Source organism: Centruroides sculpturatus, unplaced genomic scaffold (genome assembly GCF_000671375.1).
Source record: "Centruroides sculpturatus isolate CEXI.00-Female unplaced genomic scaffold, Cexi_2.0 scaffold788, whole genome shotgun sequence".
NCBI classification, from domain to species: domain Eukaryota; kingdom Metazoa; phylum Arthropoda; class Arachnida; order Scorpiones; family Buthidae; genus Centruroides; species Centruroides sculpturatus.
In genome coordinates, this window is record NW_019384922.1 from 151374 (window position 1) to 171508 (window position 20135).

Consider the following 20135-nt stretch of genomic DNA (forward strand, 5'->3'; position numbering starts at 1 on the left):
AAAAACTCAGTAATAAGGAGTTTAAAACATAATAATTATAGATTATATACCTAATATTTATTTTAGATAATCAGTTTAAAGTAAATTACTCCGAAACAATTATTTAAATACAATCGAAAGTCTAATAATTTATCATTATAACGAATTGAACTTCTTGAGGAATTATTGGAGTTTTCTTTATTATTAAAGTTTCTATTCAAATAATCAATTGATTCAGTAGTAGAATGAGATCATTAATATATAAAAATAATTGTCATATATTCGATATTTTATATCATTATTTTGTCTTAAAGGTTTGTCAATCCTAATACATTAACATAGAAAATAAGCATAATATAACTTTGATAATGAATTCATAATACAAGTTGGCACGACCCTATAAAAATATAGGGTTTAATTTATGAATTTTTTAGCTTTTAAGAAGGGTAAATTAATTGAGATATCGAGTAAGAACTGGTTAAAAAGTAACGAATTATTTAGTTTGGAAGTAATCAAATAGAACGAGTGCATGAATTTATATTTTTACCTCAAAGCAAAAGAGGTTCAGTTGAAAGAATTAACGAGGAAAATGTTGAATAATTGAGAGCGCGAGTGAAGATTTACTGTGTAAAACAAGTTACTTCGGTTCGATATATTAACGTAATTCTTTTGAAATTGCTTAAAAACAGAAAGTAGAAGGAATTATTGGCTTTCTTTACTACAGCTGGAGAAGAGAAAATAAACTGTTGTGCTCTGTAAAGAATGCTTCAAAAATAAACTGGCGTACTCTAGAAATGAAGAAGTGCATCATTTGTCACTTATCCAATTCATTTCTCGTTATTACTATTATTTATACGTTTAAAATTGTCTTAGTTTTGTATTAAAAATGATAAATTTTCTTTAAATAATATAAACAAAATTTTTAAATTTATTATAATTTTTACTTAATTAAATAATTCTAGTTATATTTTAGATAAATACCCATACGATGAATTATTAATAATTGACTTATTGCATTTATAAGAATCTGCTATCATTTTTTTCTAAATTAAAAAATATATATATATATAAAATAATTAATATGATACATTTCTCTACATTTTATCGTTATTCCCTTCTAACAATTATATTAAAAAGACGTTCGTTTAATAAATTAAGTTCACAGCAGACATCTTGAATTTTAAAAAATTCGGATATAAAATAAATTTTTTTAATATTATTTTAATTGATTAAAACTAATGAATGAATCATAAGCTCATTAACAGTTTAAAATGTGACGGGAAGTAGAAATTATTTTTAACTAAATGTAAATAGTTAATCTATGATCTAACTCCTACAGTTTTTATTGTTAAAATACTTACTTTTTCTTCTTTAAAATTCAATCTTCATCTCTGTTTAGTGTTCGCTTCGTATCTTAGTTTACCTGGGAAATGTTGAAAATTGATTTTCTTTAAATTTCTACCTTTTTTTTTTTTTTTACTTTATTCTTCCCTCCCCTCCGAGGAAACTTATCGAATCTTTCTACTGTGCCGAATCTAACATCCTTCCTTCCTTATGTTATATAATTATAAAGAATGGCCGTCGATCGAACATTTTTTGGAAAAGCCCATTATCGTTGGATGATGTCACGTCTTCTCACTCTTTTAAGGTCTGTTCCATATTTATATATATACGGTATTAAAATAAGAGAAGAGAATTTAATTCCATTTCTCTTTTAAAAAATCGAATGGAAATTTTATAATGTTTAACTCGTATACGAAGAATTATTTTGTTAATATAACTGAGCTGATTAATGAATTAAGAACAAAAGTAAAGAAATTTAACGAAATGTCAGCCACTTTGCCAAATAGTAATAAAATTTTAGCGGCCGAGTTGGCGTCTTTTTGGATCGTTTCATCATTTCCCTCCGGACGAAATGTCTTCATAAAATACGAAAAATCGATAGAATGTTTGGAGTCTTCGACCTTTGATGTCTTTTCTTGTTTCCTCCTCTTTCTTTTTTTTTTCTATTGATATTAAAGCTTTGATTAATTTATTTCCTCTTTCGCTATCTTAATGAAATATCTTCCCCCGCTAAAAAGCTGTTAATTTTCGAAGCTTTATTCGATAATTATCAAATTTAACTTCCTAATTTATATATATATATTTTTCTTTCTTGTTAAAACGGTGAATTAAAACCAGTTTTAAGTAAGGAAAAAAAGCATTTCATAATTGAGCAAGTCGTAGGTGGTCTGTAGACGAAAAACGTGTTCGTCACCGGTTGTCCACCCTACTAATTCATCAGAAGATTGACTTTCCTGATGTACAGGATATTTCTGGCACAAATGACACTAAGTGACATCTAAGATAAATCTGATTAGAAGCTTTTGATGTATAGGAAAAATACTGTAAAGGAAAAATAGTAAAAAAAAAAATCCTCTTAATTTAGAAAAATCTCTTATTCAGATTTCATATACTGTACAATTAGCCAGAACGATATTTTAATATATTTTTAAAACTCTGTAATGGTGTCCCACTGGCAACTGAAAGATTTAAAAAGTTATATGAGTCATACTGCCAAATTTCCAGCTGCCATTGATCCACCACCGTATGAGTCAAATACATGTTCTTGTTCCTTCCATGCTTTAGTTTCAAGAGCAGGACAAGAATAATTTCGCATAAATGATGTACTGTACTGTACATTCGTCATATATTTTACCACAAAATATTTATTTAGAACGATTAAAAATAACTTAATTATTATTGATGTATATAGCCAGAAACGAATAATTAAAAAAAAAAAAATACAGATTGAATTTATTTAACGAGCGTTAATCCCGAAAAGAAATTAATTTATGCAAATTACACGTATTATAAAAGGGGAGAAAAATCATCGTAATCCTAGTTTTAACTGAGGCTGATTTGTTTGCACAACTCGACCATAACGGGTGATACTTTTAACGAGATTTGATGCACTGCCAAATTATTATAGTACAGCGGGTCACGTCGTATTCGGCAGTAAATGTCACGTTTAAATTCCATTATTTATTTATTTATTATAAAGTAACCTTTATGATATCTCACAGATCGACAATCACCCACTAAATAAGAATTAAAACGTTGTAGAAACGTCTTGTGAATTTTCAAAAAAAAAAGATTTATATAGTTTAGAAATAATAATAAATTTTAATATTATAGTTGATGATTTCTTTTATGCATTAATAAATCGATATTGATAAAGTCTTTCTGACTGATGCGAGTATAATAAACAGAATTAAGAAGTCGGAACACAACTGAGCTATTTTATTACCACTGCCGAATATTTAATTTAATATTGCCAGGGTTTTGAAATTATAAACCTTGGATACGGAAGAATAACGAACAAAATAACTTACTGTTGCTATAGAAACATTTATATAACAAAAAAGTAAGCTAAATAACCAAAACCATTATATAACAGGCCCGTATAATACACTTAACTCGTAACAGTAAAATTATAAAATGTGTATTTAATTAATATTCCTTATTACTAATTGTAATTTTATTGGTAAATGTCTACGGGCCTTCAAGATGCGATTAGAAAATTTCAAGGCCCTCAAGCTCGAGTAAATATTTTAAAATTACAATCTTAAAGTCTACACTGTTTATATGTATAAGTCGACCCCCCCATAACACTGTTGATAATTCCGTTTTATATGAATTCCGTGTTGTACGAGTCACTTAGATTTTACAAATACGTGTGCCTGGCTGTGAACGGTTCACGTATTTGTAAAATCTAAGTGACTCGTACAACATGGAATTCATATAAAACGGAATTATCAACAGTGTTATAGGGGGTCGATTGTATTATAAGATGTACACAGTTTACAATACATAATTTATGTGTATTCAAAATTTTCAACTAGTTTCTTAAGAAGGAGAACGAAATTCAAGCGTTAGATACATATTTTTTGCATTAATTCGTGACGAATGAGTACAGATTAACTCGTATTTATTTACTTTATACGCTTCTCAAGCATTCGGTGTCAGTTAACGGTAAGAATTCATTTCCACTCGACGATCTCGACCAATAGTATTTAATGCAAGAGAAATTAACATATCCAAATAAATGTATGATTAGCAGCAAGCCATCGCGACTGACGTTAAACAGAAACCTGGCTGTAAATCTGTTAATGCGTTGTGTATCAGTTCGTACAATGAAATCACACTTCGAGAATGGTTAGTCGGATTGACGTTAGATGGCAGCAATGGTCATGGTTCAATGAACCATTAATGCATTTTTTGGTAAAAAGTGGTATTTTTTTCACCCCTTTTTTTTATTGTTTCTGTAGGATTTCTGCGATAGAAATTATAGTAAAATAGTAATTGATAAATATAGGAAAATAAACTATTTTTTTTTTATCAGAGAATATGAAAATAAACTATTCTTTTATCAGATAATGATTTAAAAAAATATGTTTTAAGTTATGAATTTTACCATTTGTACAAATGAATCTAATTAATTTCTGTGATTTCACTTAGAAATTCTAATTAATATTTTTGTTTATCACTTCTAAATGAAATACAGTAGACCCCCTATAACACTGTAGATAATTCCGTTTTTATATGAATTTCATGTTGTACGAGTCACTTAGATTTTACAAATACGTGAGCCGTTCACAGTCCGGCACACGTATTTGTAAAATCTAAGTGACTCGTATAACATGGAATTCATATAACGCGGAATTATAGGGGGTCTACTGTATTTAATTTGGCATAAAATTAAGACTAAACTTTTATATGTTTTATAAAATTCTATATTAAACAAACTAATATTAAAAATTTTTATCTCCTCTTTGTATAAATATCTATATTTATTTTATATTATTTATACATATTCTTATATACTATAATTAATATTGCTATAAAGTAATTGAAATCACTTAATAGAGTAATCGCGCTTTTTAAAAAATTCCCAATGCAATCCATTAAACGTTTATTTAAGTAATATTAAAAAGAGTGAGCTTTCCATATTATTTGAAGATGCGTAAGATGAAGAGAGAGATATCCAGAACGGGCCTCCAAGCTCGACTAATAACTAATTCTCTATGTCTAGTAGCGAGTTATATGATAGTCACGCGTCGAACGTTAATCACTTTTATCAAAGTAGCCAATTGTGGAAGGGCATCCATTAGGAGATTTATTTTTTTCATGAAACAACCATTCGTCTTTTTCTACTCTCCTGCTATTTTCTAATTTCCGGAATGTCGTGCAAATCATAATATGCTCTTCGTATTTTTTTTTCTAATACAATAAATAGAGTTACTTTTAATTTATCTATACAATATTTACATAGTTTCTCCATGCTTAAGCATAATCACTTGCATTAGTTGAAAATTTGTATTCTCTGTTATTTTTTTAAATTGGAAATCGTTTTTTTTTTAAAGTCTTATTATTATATTATTTTATTTTCTATTTTTCTTTCAATAAAATTGCCTCCATTATTAAAGTTGCCAATAGAACTTGTGTCACTTCCAAATTCTAAACACTTCAAATAGTCCACTAGGCACGTACAGTACAGTACAGTACCTATTGAACAATTGACAATACTTAAATATAAAATACAATCTTAAATCGAAATTAATGATAGAAATGTGATTTAAAAAATGTAATTTATTTAATAGTTTTTTTTTTTAGTATTTAAATTATATAAAGGGTGGTCCGAAAGTCAGTCAACCACTTTAAAAACTTAACGTTTTTAAAGTGGTTGACTGACTTTCGGACCACCCTTTATATAATTTAAATCATCCATTATTGAAATCTGTGACGAAATAAATAATCTAAAATAGATTTAAATGTATTTTAAAATTTTTATTTTAATCAATTTAATTGTTTCTACGCTTTCTCCATATTATTATTATATTTTTTTTTTTATTAAAATAATAGAAAACACGTACTTCTTACGAAATGATTATATTAATTATTTATAAAAAGAATTATCTTTTATACATAATTAATGTTAACTTAAAAGTGCATGTCTCAGTAGGTTTATTTCCATTGTTCGTATTATCATAATGCTCTGTTTAATTATTTATAAAGTATTTTTATTGAAACACTAAAATCGCATCTACATTCATTTCATATATATATATATATTATCTTTCATCTCATTGCGAGTGTATCCTATATTTTCTATGTAGTCTAACTTTGATTAAATCTATCTTCGAAAAAAATTCAATTTCTATGAATTTAATGTCATGCGACTGGTATAAAAGATTGTATTATTTCGTAATAGTCGTGTAGAATAGCTTATTTTACAGGTTTTTTTTTCCTCAGATCTTTCTAAATTTTAACTTGATGTCACTTTTTCGAAGAAATGTAAATGCAATTAGCATATAATCATCATATTTTTAGGTTAACTTTCATCAGATATTAAGAAATTTTACATACTTAACTATGAATATATATATCAAGTGAAGCATATAATAGAATTATAAGCTTACAGTAAAAGTTAAAAATCATATATATTAATTCATAATTATAAAAATAAATAAATATAACTATTATTTGAGATATTTTAAAATGTAAATTTAATTTTGAATGGTTTTTTTTTTCAATTAAATGTGTATTTTTTAATATAGAATTTTCTATTTAAAAAAGTTACTGAAGAGTTTTAGCTCTTGTTATAATTTGTATTGTAGAATTTATCAATTATGCAATGGAAAAAACAAGAATTAATTGAATATGGTTAATAAAAGAATAATAGTTTTAACTCAGAAAGGGAGTAAAATAATTACTTTCTTGGCTGTTATGTATAAAAGGGGGAAAGTATGGCGACTGACCCCTAAGATTTTTACTTTTTTTTTTACTCAGTTTTGAAACTAAAATTCTCCTAAGAAAAAAGTAGGAAAGGAAACTAAAATATTGCCATTTTCATTAATATTATTGCTTCAAAATTGATTTCACTTGATGTATTAATCTGTATTTTTGATCCAGTATCAAAAGTGGATCACATATGGATCACAGTATCAAAAGTGGATCTTTAATAAATTACATAAAATTTAATGTAGGGAGTTTTTATGATTTTATTAAATAAATTATCATAACATATTTTTTCTAGGATTTGTTTCTTTTGTTATATAGATCATGGCAAAAGCAACAAGGGTTTTGCCTTTGCTGTTTGATATTTAGATTTCAATTATAGATAAATGATAATTTAAGTCTGCATTCATTAAAATTAAGTAATTATACAGTATATATAACAGCCTTCATCTTTTAAATACTTATATAAATAAGCATTAAAAACATGAAGCATTTTTCTATTTAAGTGTAGAAAATTTTAATTCAATAATAAAATGTTTTCAGTAGGTTGTAGAAAATAGTAAAATTTGATTTGTAAGCTATAATATAACATTTTAATAGCTGACAAATAGCCTTGTTATTCACAATGATTCGATCTTAGGCGTCGTGGATCTAATTACTGTAATTATAACTGAGCAACCACAAAAATAGCTCTTAAAGACATGGGAATTTTTTTTGATGCGCTCGATTTAGAGATGGAACTTAACTCTTATCTTCTAACAGAATTATCTCATCGACTTTAGCGCTGTTGTTTCCTGCTTTCAAGAAAGTTTTTTTTAGTATTTATTAATGAATATATATGAATAGAAAATTGTTCTATTGATACTTAACGGCATGTTAAAAGTTGGTATTTCTTAAGAGGACTTCTTGGGTATCCTGCATATTTAATAATTTATGGTATGTAATTTCATGTTTATGAATACTTTGTAAATTACGATAAAAAATTTGGTTATAGTTTTTTTTTTATAATAAAAATTCGATATTCTTAATCTAACGAGTAAGTTAATTAAACCTGATCTGGTTACGCTACTCTCAGAGCATATTTTCATCAAATTTAGGCGGAATAAACTTGTAAATTTTAAGTACATCACGAATTAACAACTTTCTGTAAGTTATTTAATTATTTTTGCTTAAAATATCCCACGTTGTAGAGACAGTAAACCCACACTAGAGGTGGGAGGAACTTTTTCCTTTGAAGGCTACCCATGTGTTTCCAAGTCGAATGTCTATTGTAAATATTGATGAAATTATGTCATGTTACTAGTGATAAATTACATATAATATATTTTACAGTGTTAAGTTATTATTAAGAGCCATATTAAAAAAATGAAGTATAGATTTATTAAGCGATAAATTCGAATTTTTTTGTCAAAAGAATAAGCAATATTAACATTTACTCATCTATTCTTTCACATATTCAACCATTCTATTAAACATTATAATTTTCCAGTAAATTTGTAGAATAGATAAAATATAAAATATGCAAATTTATATATATTTTTTAATCAAAAAAACCCAGCATAGTTATAAAAAAAAACGAGGCTTGCTTCCAACAAGAAACTCGACACCGGATAAATTTTAAAATTGATTCCGTTCTATTGATTTTCTCTCTGTTTTCGATATTTAAAAAGATGAATATCTTTTCATAAGTATAGAATATATATAATATTATTTTAGAACGTAACCAAATTTATTGCAAAACCGATACATTCGATAGATTCGTCGAATTAAAAAAAAAGAAAGAAAAATATCAAATCAATACTTTTTTTTAGACGTTAAAAATATTCATTTCATCAAATTTGTAAGATTAAGCTTTAATGTAATCGAATAGCAAGAATTCATAATAGAAGAAGAAGAAGGGGGAAAAGTTTGAAATTATGGACACGGTGTAAAACGTCAAAGGAAATAAGCCAATTTCAATTCCAATCTATGAAAGGATGAACTTCTTAAAATATCTTGCTTCCTTCATTTCAGATTCAATCTTTTTCCAACAGAAACGAGGGGAAAAGAGGAGGAGGAGGAGGAGAAGGAAGAAAGAAAAGGAAAATCGATTTGGCTTTATGCTAGCCTCTTGCAGAAATTTACAATGGGCTCTACTAAAGAATAAGAAAGAAAAAGAAGAAGAAAAAAAAAAAGAGCACTCCGTTCGTTTCAATGCATTAATGGATGGAAGTGTCTTACTAAAATAACATTTAGTATTATTTTTCCTTTTAAAAATCGAATTCTTAAATTATAACTTTTGAAGTTGTTAAATAAGAAGATCGTGTTTTCTATTATACAATATATATATAAATGTATCCGGAAGTTGTTTGCAGATAGCACGTGGTAAACACGTGGAGGATAAACAGCACGACATCCTGCTCATTTTTCTCCTCTTTCCCCGGAGGTCAAGGAACAGGAAATTGTTTAATTTGTGAACGAAAAACGAAGGAAACTCTCTCTCTCTCTCTCTCTCTCTATATATATATATATATATCGTATTTTTGTGTGTTTTACCACTTTGAAGTTGAAATTCGATAAATTTTTTAAAATTTATCTTTCCATCTTTTCACTGCTAAAAATAGCATACTTGGTGGCATTTCTATTGATTAAACATTGTGTACTTTAACTCTAAGAACCATATTTTTTTTCATTGATGTATATACAATAGATGTGAGTAAGTGAAGTCGACATATTATATAACCAAATGGGAGAGTCGTGAATAAAATTTGAGTAAAAGTGTTTATTGCATCCTACGCTAAAGGTTTTCCAGGAAGTGAAAGCTTTCTTTTTACGGTAGTCACTTTAAATTACAACGACGAAGAAAAACATATTCGAGATTGTGAAATCTATTTAAGTAGAAACCAATGTGTAGGTCTAATGGTATTTTCTACTGGAAAAAAAATTTTATTTTAAGTACAACAATATTTTTAACTTTAACTTGGCTCCATTTAAAAGTAAAATTTTATCCAAAAGTAAAGTGTTTTCTGTATACAGTAAGAAGGAATTGGTTGTTAGGAGGATTTTCTTTTTTACATCACATATTGAAAATGATTAAAAACCAATTTAAGAAATTTATTCAAGATTTAAAATACCATTCAGCATTTTGAGGAGAATCTAGCATTTGTTACAGAACAAAAAGTTTCAATCTTTGTTCTATTGGTAGCTTTCATTATAGAGTTTAAAAAAAGGAGGATTTAACTATAATTTTTCATAATAGCACAAAATAATAATTTTAATATTGAAATTAATAGATTACCTGCAGATAGCAAAGAGAAGTGATGCTGGTTTGCTTGAAATTTAGGAACTGTCATTTGGAAAGGATACAATAGTATAGCAATCTATTCTAATTGTATTATTTGACAAAATTATTCTACTTATTCTGAAATAAAAACTTTTATATACAGTATTAATATATAATTAGTTAGTATAGTTTATTACTGTATTAGTAATAAATAATTTTAGTAGTACAGTATTTCTTATGTTAAATATAAATAAATGCTCTGAATCTTTTATTGAAAAATTACAATCTAATAAAAGATATACAAATTACTAAATGTTTTTTTTATATCTTTTATTATTATTAATAAAAAAAATTAAATTACTTCAGAATAGCATTTTAATAATAATAATAATAATAAAAAGAATTTTATTCTACAAAATCAATTTTAATTTGATTAAATATTTTAAAAAATTGCATGTGGTGTAGATGTATATTTTCGTTTAATGAAATTATGAAATACATGCAATTATAACAACCTGTTCAGGCAGACTTATAAGAATAGCTTTAATAACTTGTCCTGTTAATGCAATCTATACCTAGAGGGGAAAAATTGATATCTTCTGAATTGTTTCAAAATAAATAAATTTTGCTAAAATATATATATTGTATTTGAATCAAATTATTGTTACTTTATTTTAAAAAGAGTATAAATAATTTAAAAGCATTCAAATCTTTTTGAAGTTCAAGCAAAAAGCAAAAGAAAAAAATAATGAGAAAAATTGTGACAACCAATCTGTCCTTTACTAAATTTAAAAAAAAACCCTTTTAACAGCTTTAGTTTCATTTAAAATAATACAACTTAACGTTCAGTTTCAATAAATCCAGAATTAAAAGTTATTCGGTAACTATTTAAAAAGTATAAAAATTTTCCAACAAATTTTCTTCAATTACAGTTAGTATTAATGAATAATTCTGTAAGTTTCTATCTATTTCATAATTATGCCGCAAAGATAAGAATCTTTAGACAAAAATAATTCTAAAAAATTATTAAAATTTATTGAAAAAAAGATTCAGTTTTTGTTTATTTGATTTTATATTTTGTGCTGGGAATATCTTGAATAGTGTAAGATAAATGCAACAGGTGCTTTAGATTTGTTCATGCAAGCTGACAATATTGGAAAAAGATATATCTTATAAAAAAAAAAGAGAGAGATAGATAGATACACAAAAAAGAAAAATATATAGAACTAATATGACAAGATCCAAATTAAAATAATTTGGATCTTGTCATATTAGTTTAGGTTTTTCCATATAGATGTCAATACTTTTGAAGAATTGCATTTATTTTAGAAACAATGACTTTTTGAAGTATTTGAAGTTTTTGTTATTCTACATGTAATATTAGTGCAAGTTGTTCTTAATATGAATTGTTAGACTATATTTTTTTTATAATTTCTTTCTTAAACATTTATTTGTTTAATTCTACATTATATATCTTCAAACATTCTTAAAAATAATATAAAAATATAATAAAACTTATAGAAGGCCATACTATATTTTTATGGTAAACTTTCATTCTTAATTGTTTACAAATTGTTATTTAAGAATTAAATCTGCATTAGTCTCACATTTACTTGCATTGATACTATTTTAAATTATCTTTATGCATGTTGAAAGTGAATTAAAATTTATATATATGTACAGGGTGGTGCAAAAGCAAATATGTATCTCATTGTGTTAGACCGAATTTACGAATGCACGAACAATGACAGTGACCAATTTGTAATCCTGTGGGAGTAACATTTTTCTGTTTGTGAATAATGTAATATAATTCTTTGTATTGTTAATAATAATTGATTTTTAATAATGAATAAATAAATATTAATAAAGTGTACAACTACTTTAGAACCATCCTATTATGTAAATTATGTAATCCTATGCATTCCATATTAAGATTTTACTAAAATATGAATAAATAATAATTGTAATTAAGAATAAGTTTATATTGTTATATTTAATTGCAAAATTTGTTCTTTATAGCATTTCTTTGATTAGGAAGTTTTTATAATGAAATAAACCATAAAATCAATTTTCAATATTTTGCTGAAATTATACTGCACTATTGAAATGTTTCACTGAAATATTAAAATTTAATTAAGTTAATAGCTACAATATTAATGAGAGTACGTCACGTTTAGTAAAATTTTATAATTTATTTCTGTTAGATATGTATGTTGTTTTTAATATAGTACCTAATATTAGTTTATTTTAAAGACGACAATTTTGTATTATATTCATTTTTGTTTTTGATGGATAATCATCTATATTCTATAGTGTTTATCCTTTCTTAATAATAGCTGAGGATTATTGTTGTACCATGCATTATTAACAATTGCTTTTATCATAAATTATAAAAGTCGCACTAGAGATGAAGAAAGATTGTGTTAAAATAAGTAGAAAGACATGATTAATCAGTTTTTCCAAAAAAGGAAAAAAACAATACAGGTTGAACCTCACTAATCTGGGATTCACTAAGCTTGTAGCTCTGATAGTTTGTGATGACGATTTGAATCTGGCAATCGTTAATTTGCATGAATGTCACTTGACCACTATACACATTGTTAATGTGAAAAAGCTGAATTTATTCTATTCTGAACTTGGAAATAGCCAAAATTATCTTTAGCTATGTAATGTAAAAGCTTAGAAAAGTTGATTCTAACCTTAAAATGAGAAAAGAAGATAAACATTTGCCAAGGTTTTTATTGTTATCATAAGTTACAGCTCTTCTTTTTATATTTTTTGACCGTATGAAAAGTAGCCAAATTGTGATTTTCTTGTAATTTTTAATTCACCTGTTAACTTGTTTTGGTATTTCTCGTTCCAGATATTACTCAACATTAATTTACCATAGATTGCATGCAGAACATAAATACCATTTGGAAGTATATTTACATTTACATATTGTGTTACCAATATCAATAAGGCAATTTTTTGCTTTTTCTACTAATCTACTGTCAGAGCTGGCAAAAGCTTGTATGAAGTTAAGGGAGAGCAGACCTCTATTACAGTTTTTTTTTGAATAAATGGAATACATACAATGTTTCTTTATTAATAAAAATCAATTTTAAAGATTTTATGCTTTGTTAGTAAAAATAATATTAATTTACAGTGGAAAATAACATTAGGAACTACTCTGGCCTAGGGAAAAATCTTCAGCGTTCCCCTCTCAATGGCCATCTATTGTACTTATTTTTGTGTCACATTTTTTGTGCCATAGGCAGTATTACCAGAAATTCTTTTATTTCAAAGGACAATCTTTTATTTTAGCTAAACTGTCCTTGTCCTTTATCAAAATAAGAAGAGATGAAATTTGTCCTTTATTTTCATTTTTGTCAATGGCAGTGGTGGATTTTTGCACATGCATATGCTTATTCTTATATATCAGTCCACACTCTTTCACATAGAAAGTTTTGGTTTACCATTAAATATTTTAAATTCTAAATTAAACAAAAATTTGCAAATATAGTCAATGCAAATATTTTAATTTTTAAGTAAAAATCTAAAAAATAGAAACAGACTATTTAGTTCAGTTTTTGGAGTGAGACAGTAGAATGAATTAGAGAATGGTAGCATTAATGAATTTTAACTGTCCTTTAATTTGGTTGTAGAAATTTTGCAACCTAATTGCAGGACTAGTGCTTTGTCATGAAGTCTAGTAAGTCTGATCAAGATTTATTTATGCCTATGCTAAGTTGTATCAGTAAGTATAATTATTGTCCCAATTTAGTAATTAAACTATTAGTTACCTACATGCTTTAGTTATAGCAATTGTAGTGTTTGAAATTTTTATATTGTCAGTTGATAAAAGTAAAATTCAGAAAAATACATCAATCACATTTCACTACACTGTTACACACATCTAAGAAAATATATGGCTTGTTATGTAAGTATATTTTTTTTATTTTGAATTATTACCCTACTTCTTACATTAAAATAGTTAGCAGGAATTTCATGTAAAATTGGGAATTTAAAAAAACAATGAGCATATATTTATTGTGACATTGTCACTATGCCAGGCTGCCAATTTTTGTCACAGTGCTTTCAATTTTAGTAGTGTCTTGCCCCTGTATCTCATACTTTTCCTGTTAACAATAAAGCCATGCCTGTCAGCTATCTAACTTCATCAGTAATACAGTACAGTATATGCATTATTTTGTCTTTTTTTTTTAACCCAAAGCTTCACTGGTTTGGAAAATCTTCAACTGTAGCACTTGTCTGGTTCCAGGCTTGCCATATTAGTGAGCAAAATCAAATACTACTCTGTCTCAAATATATTTTAAAAATCTTTTAAGATAAATAAATAAATTACAGTATTTGCAAAATTTTTTTATAATTAAGAAAAGTTTGTTGATAAAATACATTTATTTTATAACTAAATAATTATTTCATTAGCCCTAAGTAAGAATTGTGTTACTCCATATGTGGTAGGACCATAGGACCATTCCATTGGGAAAGGTTTAAGATTCCTGGTTTTAAAGATGATAAAATTATTTATCAGAAACAAGAAATTTTTATTTTAAAACATATTTCCAATTATCAGAGAACTATAGTAGATTGTTACAGGGATTATATAAATTAATCAAAATTGGTTCAGCTAAGAATAATGTTCTGATGTCTTTTGTAGAAAATATGTTTAATTTCATCCAAAACTGGTCCTCTTCTATTGCTGATTTAGCTATAGTAGTATTTCCAGTTTTGACTTAATACAATATTTTATAGCCTTTACAAGTCACAACTAATCAGTTGACTAGAGAACAAATTCTATATAATAATTATTAATTTTTTTTTATCAGTGTTTTTCTTTTTGTTTCTTTTTGAAATATACAAATTATTTTATACATCCAAGAACATTTAAGAAAACATTTATGCATTTAAGAATAAATTGACCATTGTTATTTCAAGCTTTATATGGTGCATACAATGTATTGCAGTTACAGATTATAATTGTATTTAATCTGCTTTTGTAATCATTCTACCATAAATAAATTCTTCATTCCTCAATATAATTGATTGTTATTTTTTATGGAATGCATTTTTATGAATTCCCTATACAGTATTTGTATTTTAAACCTTACAGAACTAATAAATTAATCATTGTTTAATTCATTAATAGTGTTATATATTTATAAAAATTAAAATTAATACTGTATAATTTGCTTTTTTTTATGAATTAAAATTAGATATAAAAGAGATAATGTGTTAATAATCTGTTATATCTTTCAGGTGTTAATTTGTTTGCAGTGGCTGCTCATGAGTTTGGCCATTCGCTTGGACTTTCCCACAGTTCTATAGCAGGATCACTCATGTTTCCTTATTATCAAGGAATCAATGATAATTTTCAATTACCTTACGATGATACTGTTGGCATACAACAATTATATGGTAAGTTACTTTTACATAAAATTAATAATAATGCTTTTATATAGGTTATTTCCATATGTCATAGTTAAAGTGAAATAATTATTATTAGATATAATCATAGTGGCAGAACTATGGCTCTTCTAGATGCTTATCCTATTTATCTATATAATTTATTTTTATAAACTTGGTACTGCTTACACATATATAATGTTTTTTTAAGTTTGCTGACTATTATGTAATGTAATATAAACACTGATTATGAGTATAACCCATGACTTAATCTTGAAAAAGCAACTGTAAGCTAGTGGTATATTTGTAGTTAAAGGCGTTAAATTAATGTTTATCATGTCATAAAGTATCAGTAAATTAACAGTGATATCTACTATAGAATAGTGATAACTTAGTATTTTAACTATATATAAAATACTATTCCAATAGAAGATGCAGATTATTTACTATAAGTTATATATGGTTCCTATTGGGGTAAGATTTGACCACCCAGAGATATAAAATGAATAAATTCATATAATCATGGCCATTATAAGACATTAGAATTGAAACTTATGAATGAAAAACAATATTAAATTTAGATAATACATTAAAAAATAAATTTCTCAAAATTTATTGAATCAAGAATAACAATATAGTTTGACATTAAACAACGGCATTAATATTAACAGATATTTATATATGAAGCTAAAATTAGTAATATTTGCCAAATATAATCATTCACTTTTATAACTACTTAAAATGGATTTTTTGGACGAATAAAATGAAATGTTATGTTGTTTGAATCTGACATTCATTCGAGTACAAGAATTACTCAGAAGACAGATATTTTATTTAAACGTGTTTTGGATTGGAATTCTCACCAATCCCTCTTCAGTAAAGGTACAATCCACGACAGACCCCACACTAATATTTCAGACTCTTCAAAATCAAACACAGTAATATTAAATAAAATATCTGAGAATTAATTGTCTTATGAATAATTCTTGAACTCATGAACGTTGGATTCGAAGGACATAAAATTTCGGTGTATATGTCCAAAAATCCCTTTTAAGTGTTTTTAAAAGTGAGCTATTTATATACTTGAAATATTTATTTCTTTTATAAGAGTTAAAATATAATCAAAAATATCTATATACACAATGATTCTACAAATAGATCGTACTAAACTGATAAAATGTTATTTTATCAAATCAGTAGTAGAAGGTATATTATTATTAAAAAGTCCATGTTTTATTTTGTACAGTACATTAAATACATTACAAAGAATGACTTATATATATAGAATATTTAAAACTTACAAATAACAATATAAAATAATGCTATTATTAAATGATGAATAGCTTTTTCAAAAAAAAAATTATTTTAAATATAAAAATTGTGACTGAAAACATCTAGTTACAGTACTGGTATATAATTATAAGCTATATACTTTATACATAGTTACATTTGATGTATCTGTACAGTGATGTACTTAGGATTTAATCTTAGAGAGCCGAGCTAAACAGATAAAAAAATTTTTAACGCGAATTCAGTAAAATTCCCATCTTATATGGCCTCTAATTCATAAGTAGTGTAAAAATAGAAGACATGACAGCTTATAAATAAGAAAATGAATTTTAATTAGGAAAAGATTTTTGGATAATTCTATAGTTTTTTTCCTTTTCCTTTGGAGGGTGCCAGAACCCTTGGCCTCCTCTTAGTGTGCCACTGTATCTATATACATTGTAATTTTGATGATTAAACCAAGATTATGTTGTTAATAAAAGATTTTATATTTAATTTTTATGAAATTTTATTTATTTAAATTTTATCAAATGATTGATTTTATTTAAACTTTTAAAGTAAATTACAAAATACATTTTTGCAATTCATTATGATTTATTCTTTATTTTTCAGAATTAAAAAATTTTGCATTTTAATTTTTGATATACTTTTTTGCATGTTGATATATGGTTTACATATATTACAAATATTATTTTGTTAGTATTAAATATTTTAATACATTTTATAATGAGAAGCAAATAAAAATAATTATTTAATTTTGACAATTTAAACCTGTTTGTTGTTTAAATATAAATTATTTATATTAAGATATAACCATTTATGGAAATTATTAAATGGCTGAACTTATGAAGCAAAACAAAAATTATTGCATAAGTTAAAAAGCTATAATAATAATAATAAAAAAATTATAAAAAAATTATTCCAAGGCTATTTTGCAACTTGAGATTAAGTCACGACAAAAAAGTCTTTACCAATATTAATTTTTTAAATTATAGAAATGACCTTCTTTAATAAAAAAGAACAGGAAGTAGCCTCATTTTACTCTGCTAACTGTAATTTTTATTTAAAATTAAAAGAAATGACTTAATTTATACATTAAAGTGATAGATACATTTAACACAAGCTTCATAAATGTGATTTAACTTGTGTTAAATTAAGTAATTATTTATAAATATATTTTGAATAGTAATAAATCTGTAGAAATAAATATAAAGTAATTTTAAATTACAGTGAAGTGTCAAAAATCTGGATTAATTGGGCCAGATCACATCTGGATTTCTAATTCATCTGAATTTTCAAATATGCATGTAAATTAGCATTTTAAGTACTGTAAACTTCAAATACATTGTAATTCAAGTTGAGGTATTCTAAGATCAAGTTAGTATTTCACAAGAAATGTAAGAATAGTTACAAAGATTTCAAATATAGTTTACAGAATCACTATATTTAAACATAAAATACACTAATCATGATTTCAAAATTAAATAAATTATAAAATCTGAGTGAATGTTAGAACATCAAGAACACACGACTGAAAGAACATTAACAATGAAGTTACCATTGAAAGGATTAATATCCAGTTTTTGACAGCTGAATCTGGATTTTTTGACACTTCACTATATTTTAAAATAAAAACAGTTATTTCTAAATAAAGTACTCTGCTTAAAATAAATCAATGCTTACAAATAAAAACATTTATTAATATATTTTACTTATATTACAATTAAAAAATATTAACAAAGAATTTTTATAATTATTGTTATTAATATATTTATATTTATAATCAGAGCCGGCCCTACCACAGGGCGAACAGAGCAGCCGCTCCAGGCGCTAAGTTTTAGGTGGCGCCTCAGTGTTAAAGAAAAGTAAAGGGTATAAATTAGGGGCCACCAAAGGGGGCGCCATAATAGGATCTCGCTCCATCCTAAAACTTGCCTCGGGCCGNAGAATGGATTAATCAAATTCCCATAAAATTCTATGGTAAATTGATAATTGGTTAAATGAACAATTCAGATAGTGAACACAGTCTTGGAACAGATTATGTTTGTTAACTGATCACCCACTGTAATTTAATAAATTAAATTTTTTAATTTTTATATTTTTATACTATGTTTTACTTTATAAGAAAAAACTAGAGAAATTGAGTCATCCATTAATTATGTGTACTGTACAATTTTTCAGCCATTTTTGACTCCTGCCTCCCTGTTTTGTACAATGATATACTTTGGGTAAACCTCCTCTTTTAATTATATGGACAATAGTTTGTGGACCCCTCCTGACATTGAAGAAATGAATTTAAAATGTTCAGCAAATATCTTCTAAGTGATAGTTTATTCACATAACTAGAAAGTAGATTTACAAAATGCCACATATACCATTAAAAAAGTCCTCGTGGACAATACTACAACCCCTCCCCTATTGTGTACAATGATGTATTTTTTTGCAATCCCTCCTCTTCCCTAAAACAGTACACAAAATTAATAGACATTCCCTGTACTAGAATTAATTAATTCTATCATTAAAATCTTGAAGTACCTTTCTTTATAAGTATGTATTTGAAATAAATATATATATTACTGTATTTTATTTACTTCTAAATTATACATGCCATCATATATATGTATATATAATTATGGAAGTCAATATATTTTGACTATATATTATTAACTTAAATTATATACTGGTAATACTCATTTTAATGTGTAATACGGAATTTATATGAAACCTTAATATTTTTATTCTCATAAAATTAATAAAGTATTTAATTCAATGGTTATTAAATAACTGTGTATAAAAATTTATATTTTATTTATTACAGGTCCTCGTATTGAAAGAAAATGGGCACCACTACCTCCAGTTAAAACAACTACCACCACTACTACCACTACTACAAAATCACCACAGAGAGTAACAGAAAGAACCAGACCGAGGCCAAGGCCAACAGATGAACCAAAAGGCAGAAGGCCTCGTCCAACTCATAAACCGACTCCTAAAGTTCCTGACACATGCAACACAACTTTTGATGCAATATCTGTTATAAGAAGAGAAGTTTTTGCATTTAAAAACAGGGTAAATATTTTAAAATGTACTGCATTAAATATGAACTTAGAATTTTCATGTAATATTATCAAAAAATTTTTATCAATATTTCAACACAAGTTATGAATAATCCAGTATTTAGAAATATAAGGTGTAATAATTTGATTTATTTTTAATGAAGAGATTAATAATATAATTGAAATATATTATAAGTTACAGAATATATAGGAATATTTATAAGTTTTGATTTTACAATGTCAGCCTCATATAGAAATGTATACACATCACTCACATCTACATTCCTCATCTAATATTTTCTGTAAGTTGTTAGAATTAACAACTATATTTATTACTCTTCCTTTTAACTCATCAAAACTAT

General features: G+C 25.9%; 1 protein-coding gene across 1 annotated transcript in view; it reads left to right on the forward strand.

The window, feature by feature from the left end:
• The window catches only part of LOC111631877 (matrix metalloproteinase-2-like), a 77967-nt gene that overhangs the window by 45116 nt on the left and 12716 nt on the right, over positions 1-20135 (forward strand). Inside the window, exons 4-5 of the mRNA XM_023376214.1 lie at positions 15284-15442; positions 19536-19786. Coding sequence (XP_023231982.1) covers positions 15284-15442; positions 19536-19786 — 410 coding nt within the window. The remainder of the gene's footprint in view (positions 1-15283; positions 15443-19535; positions 19787-20135) is intronic.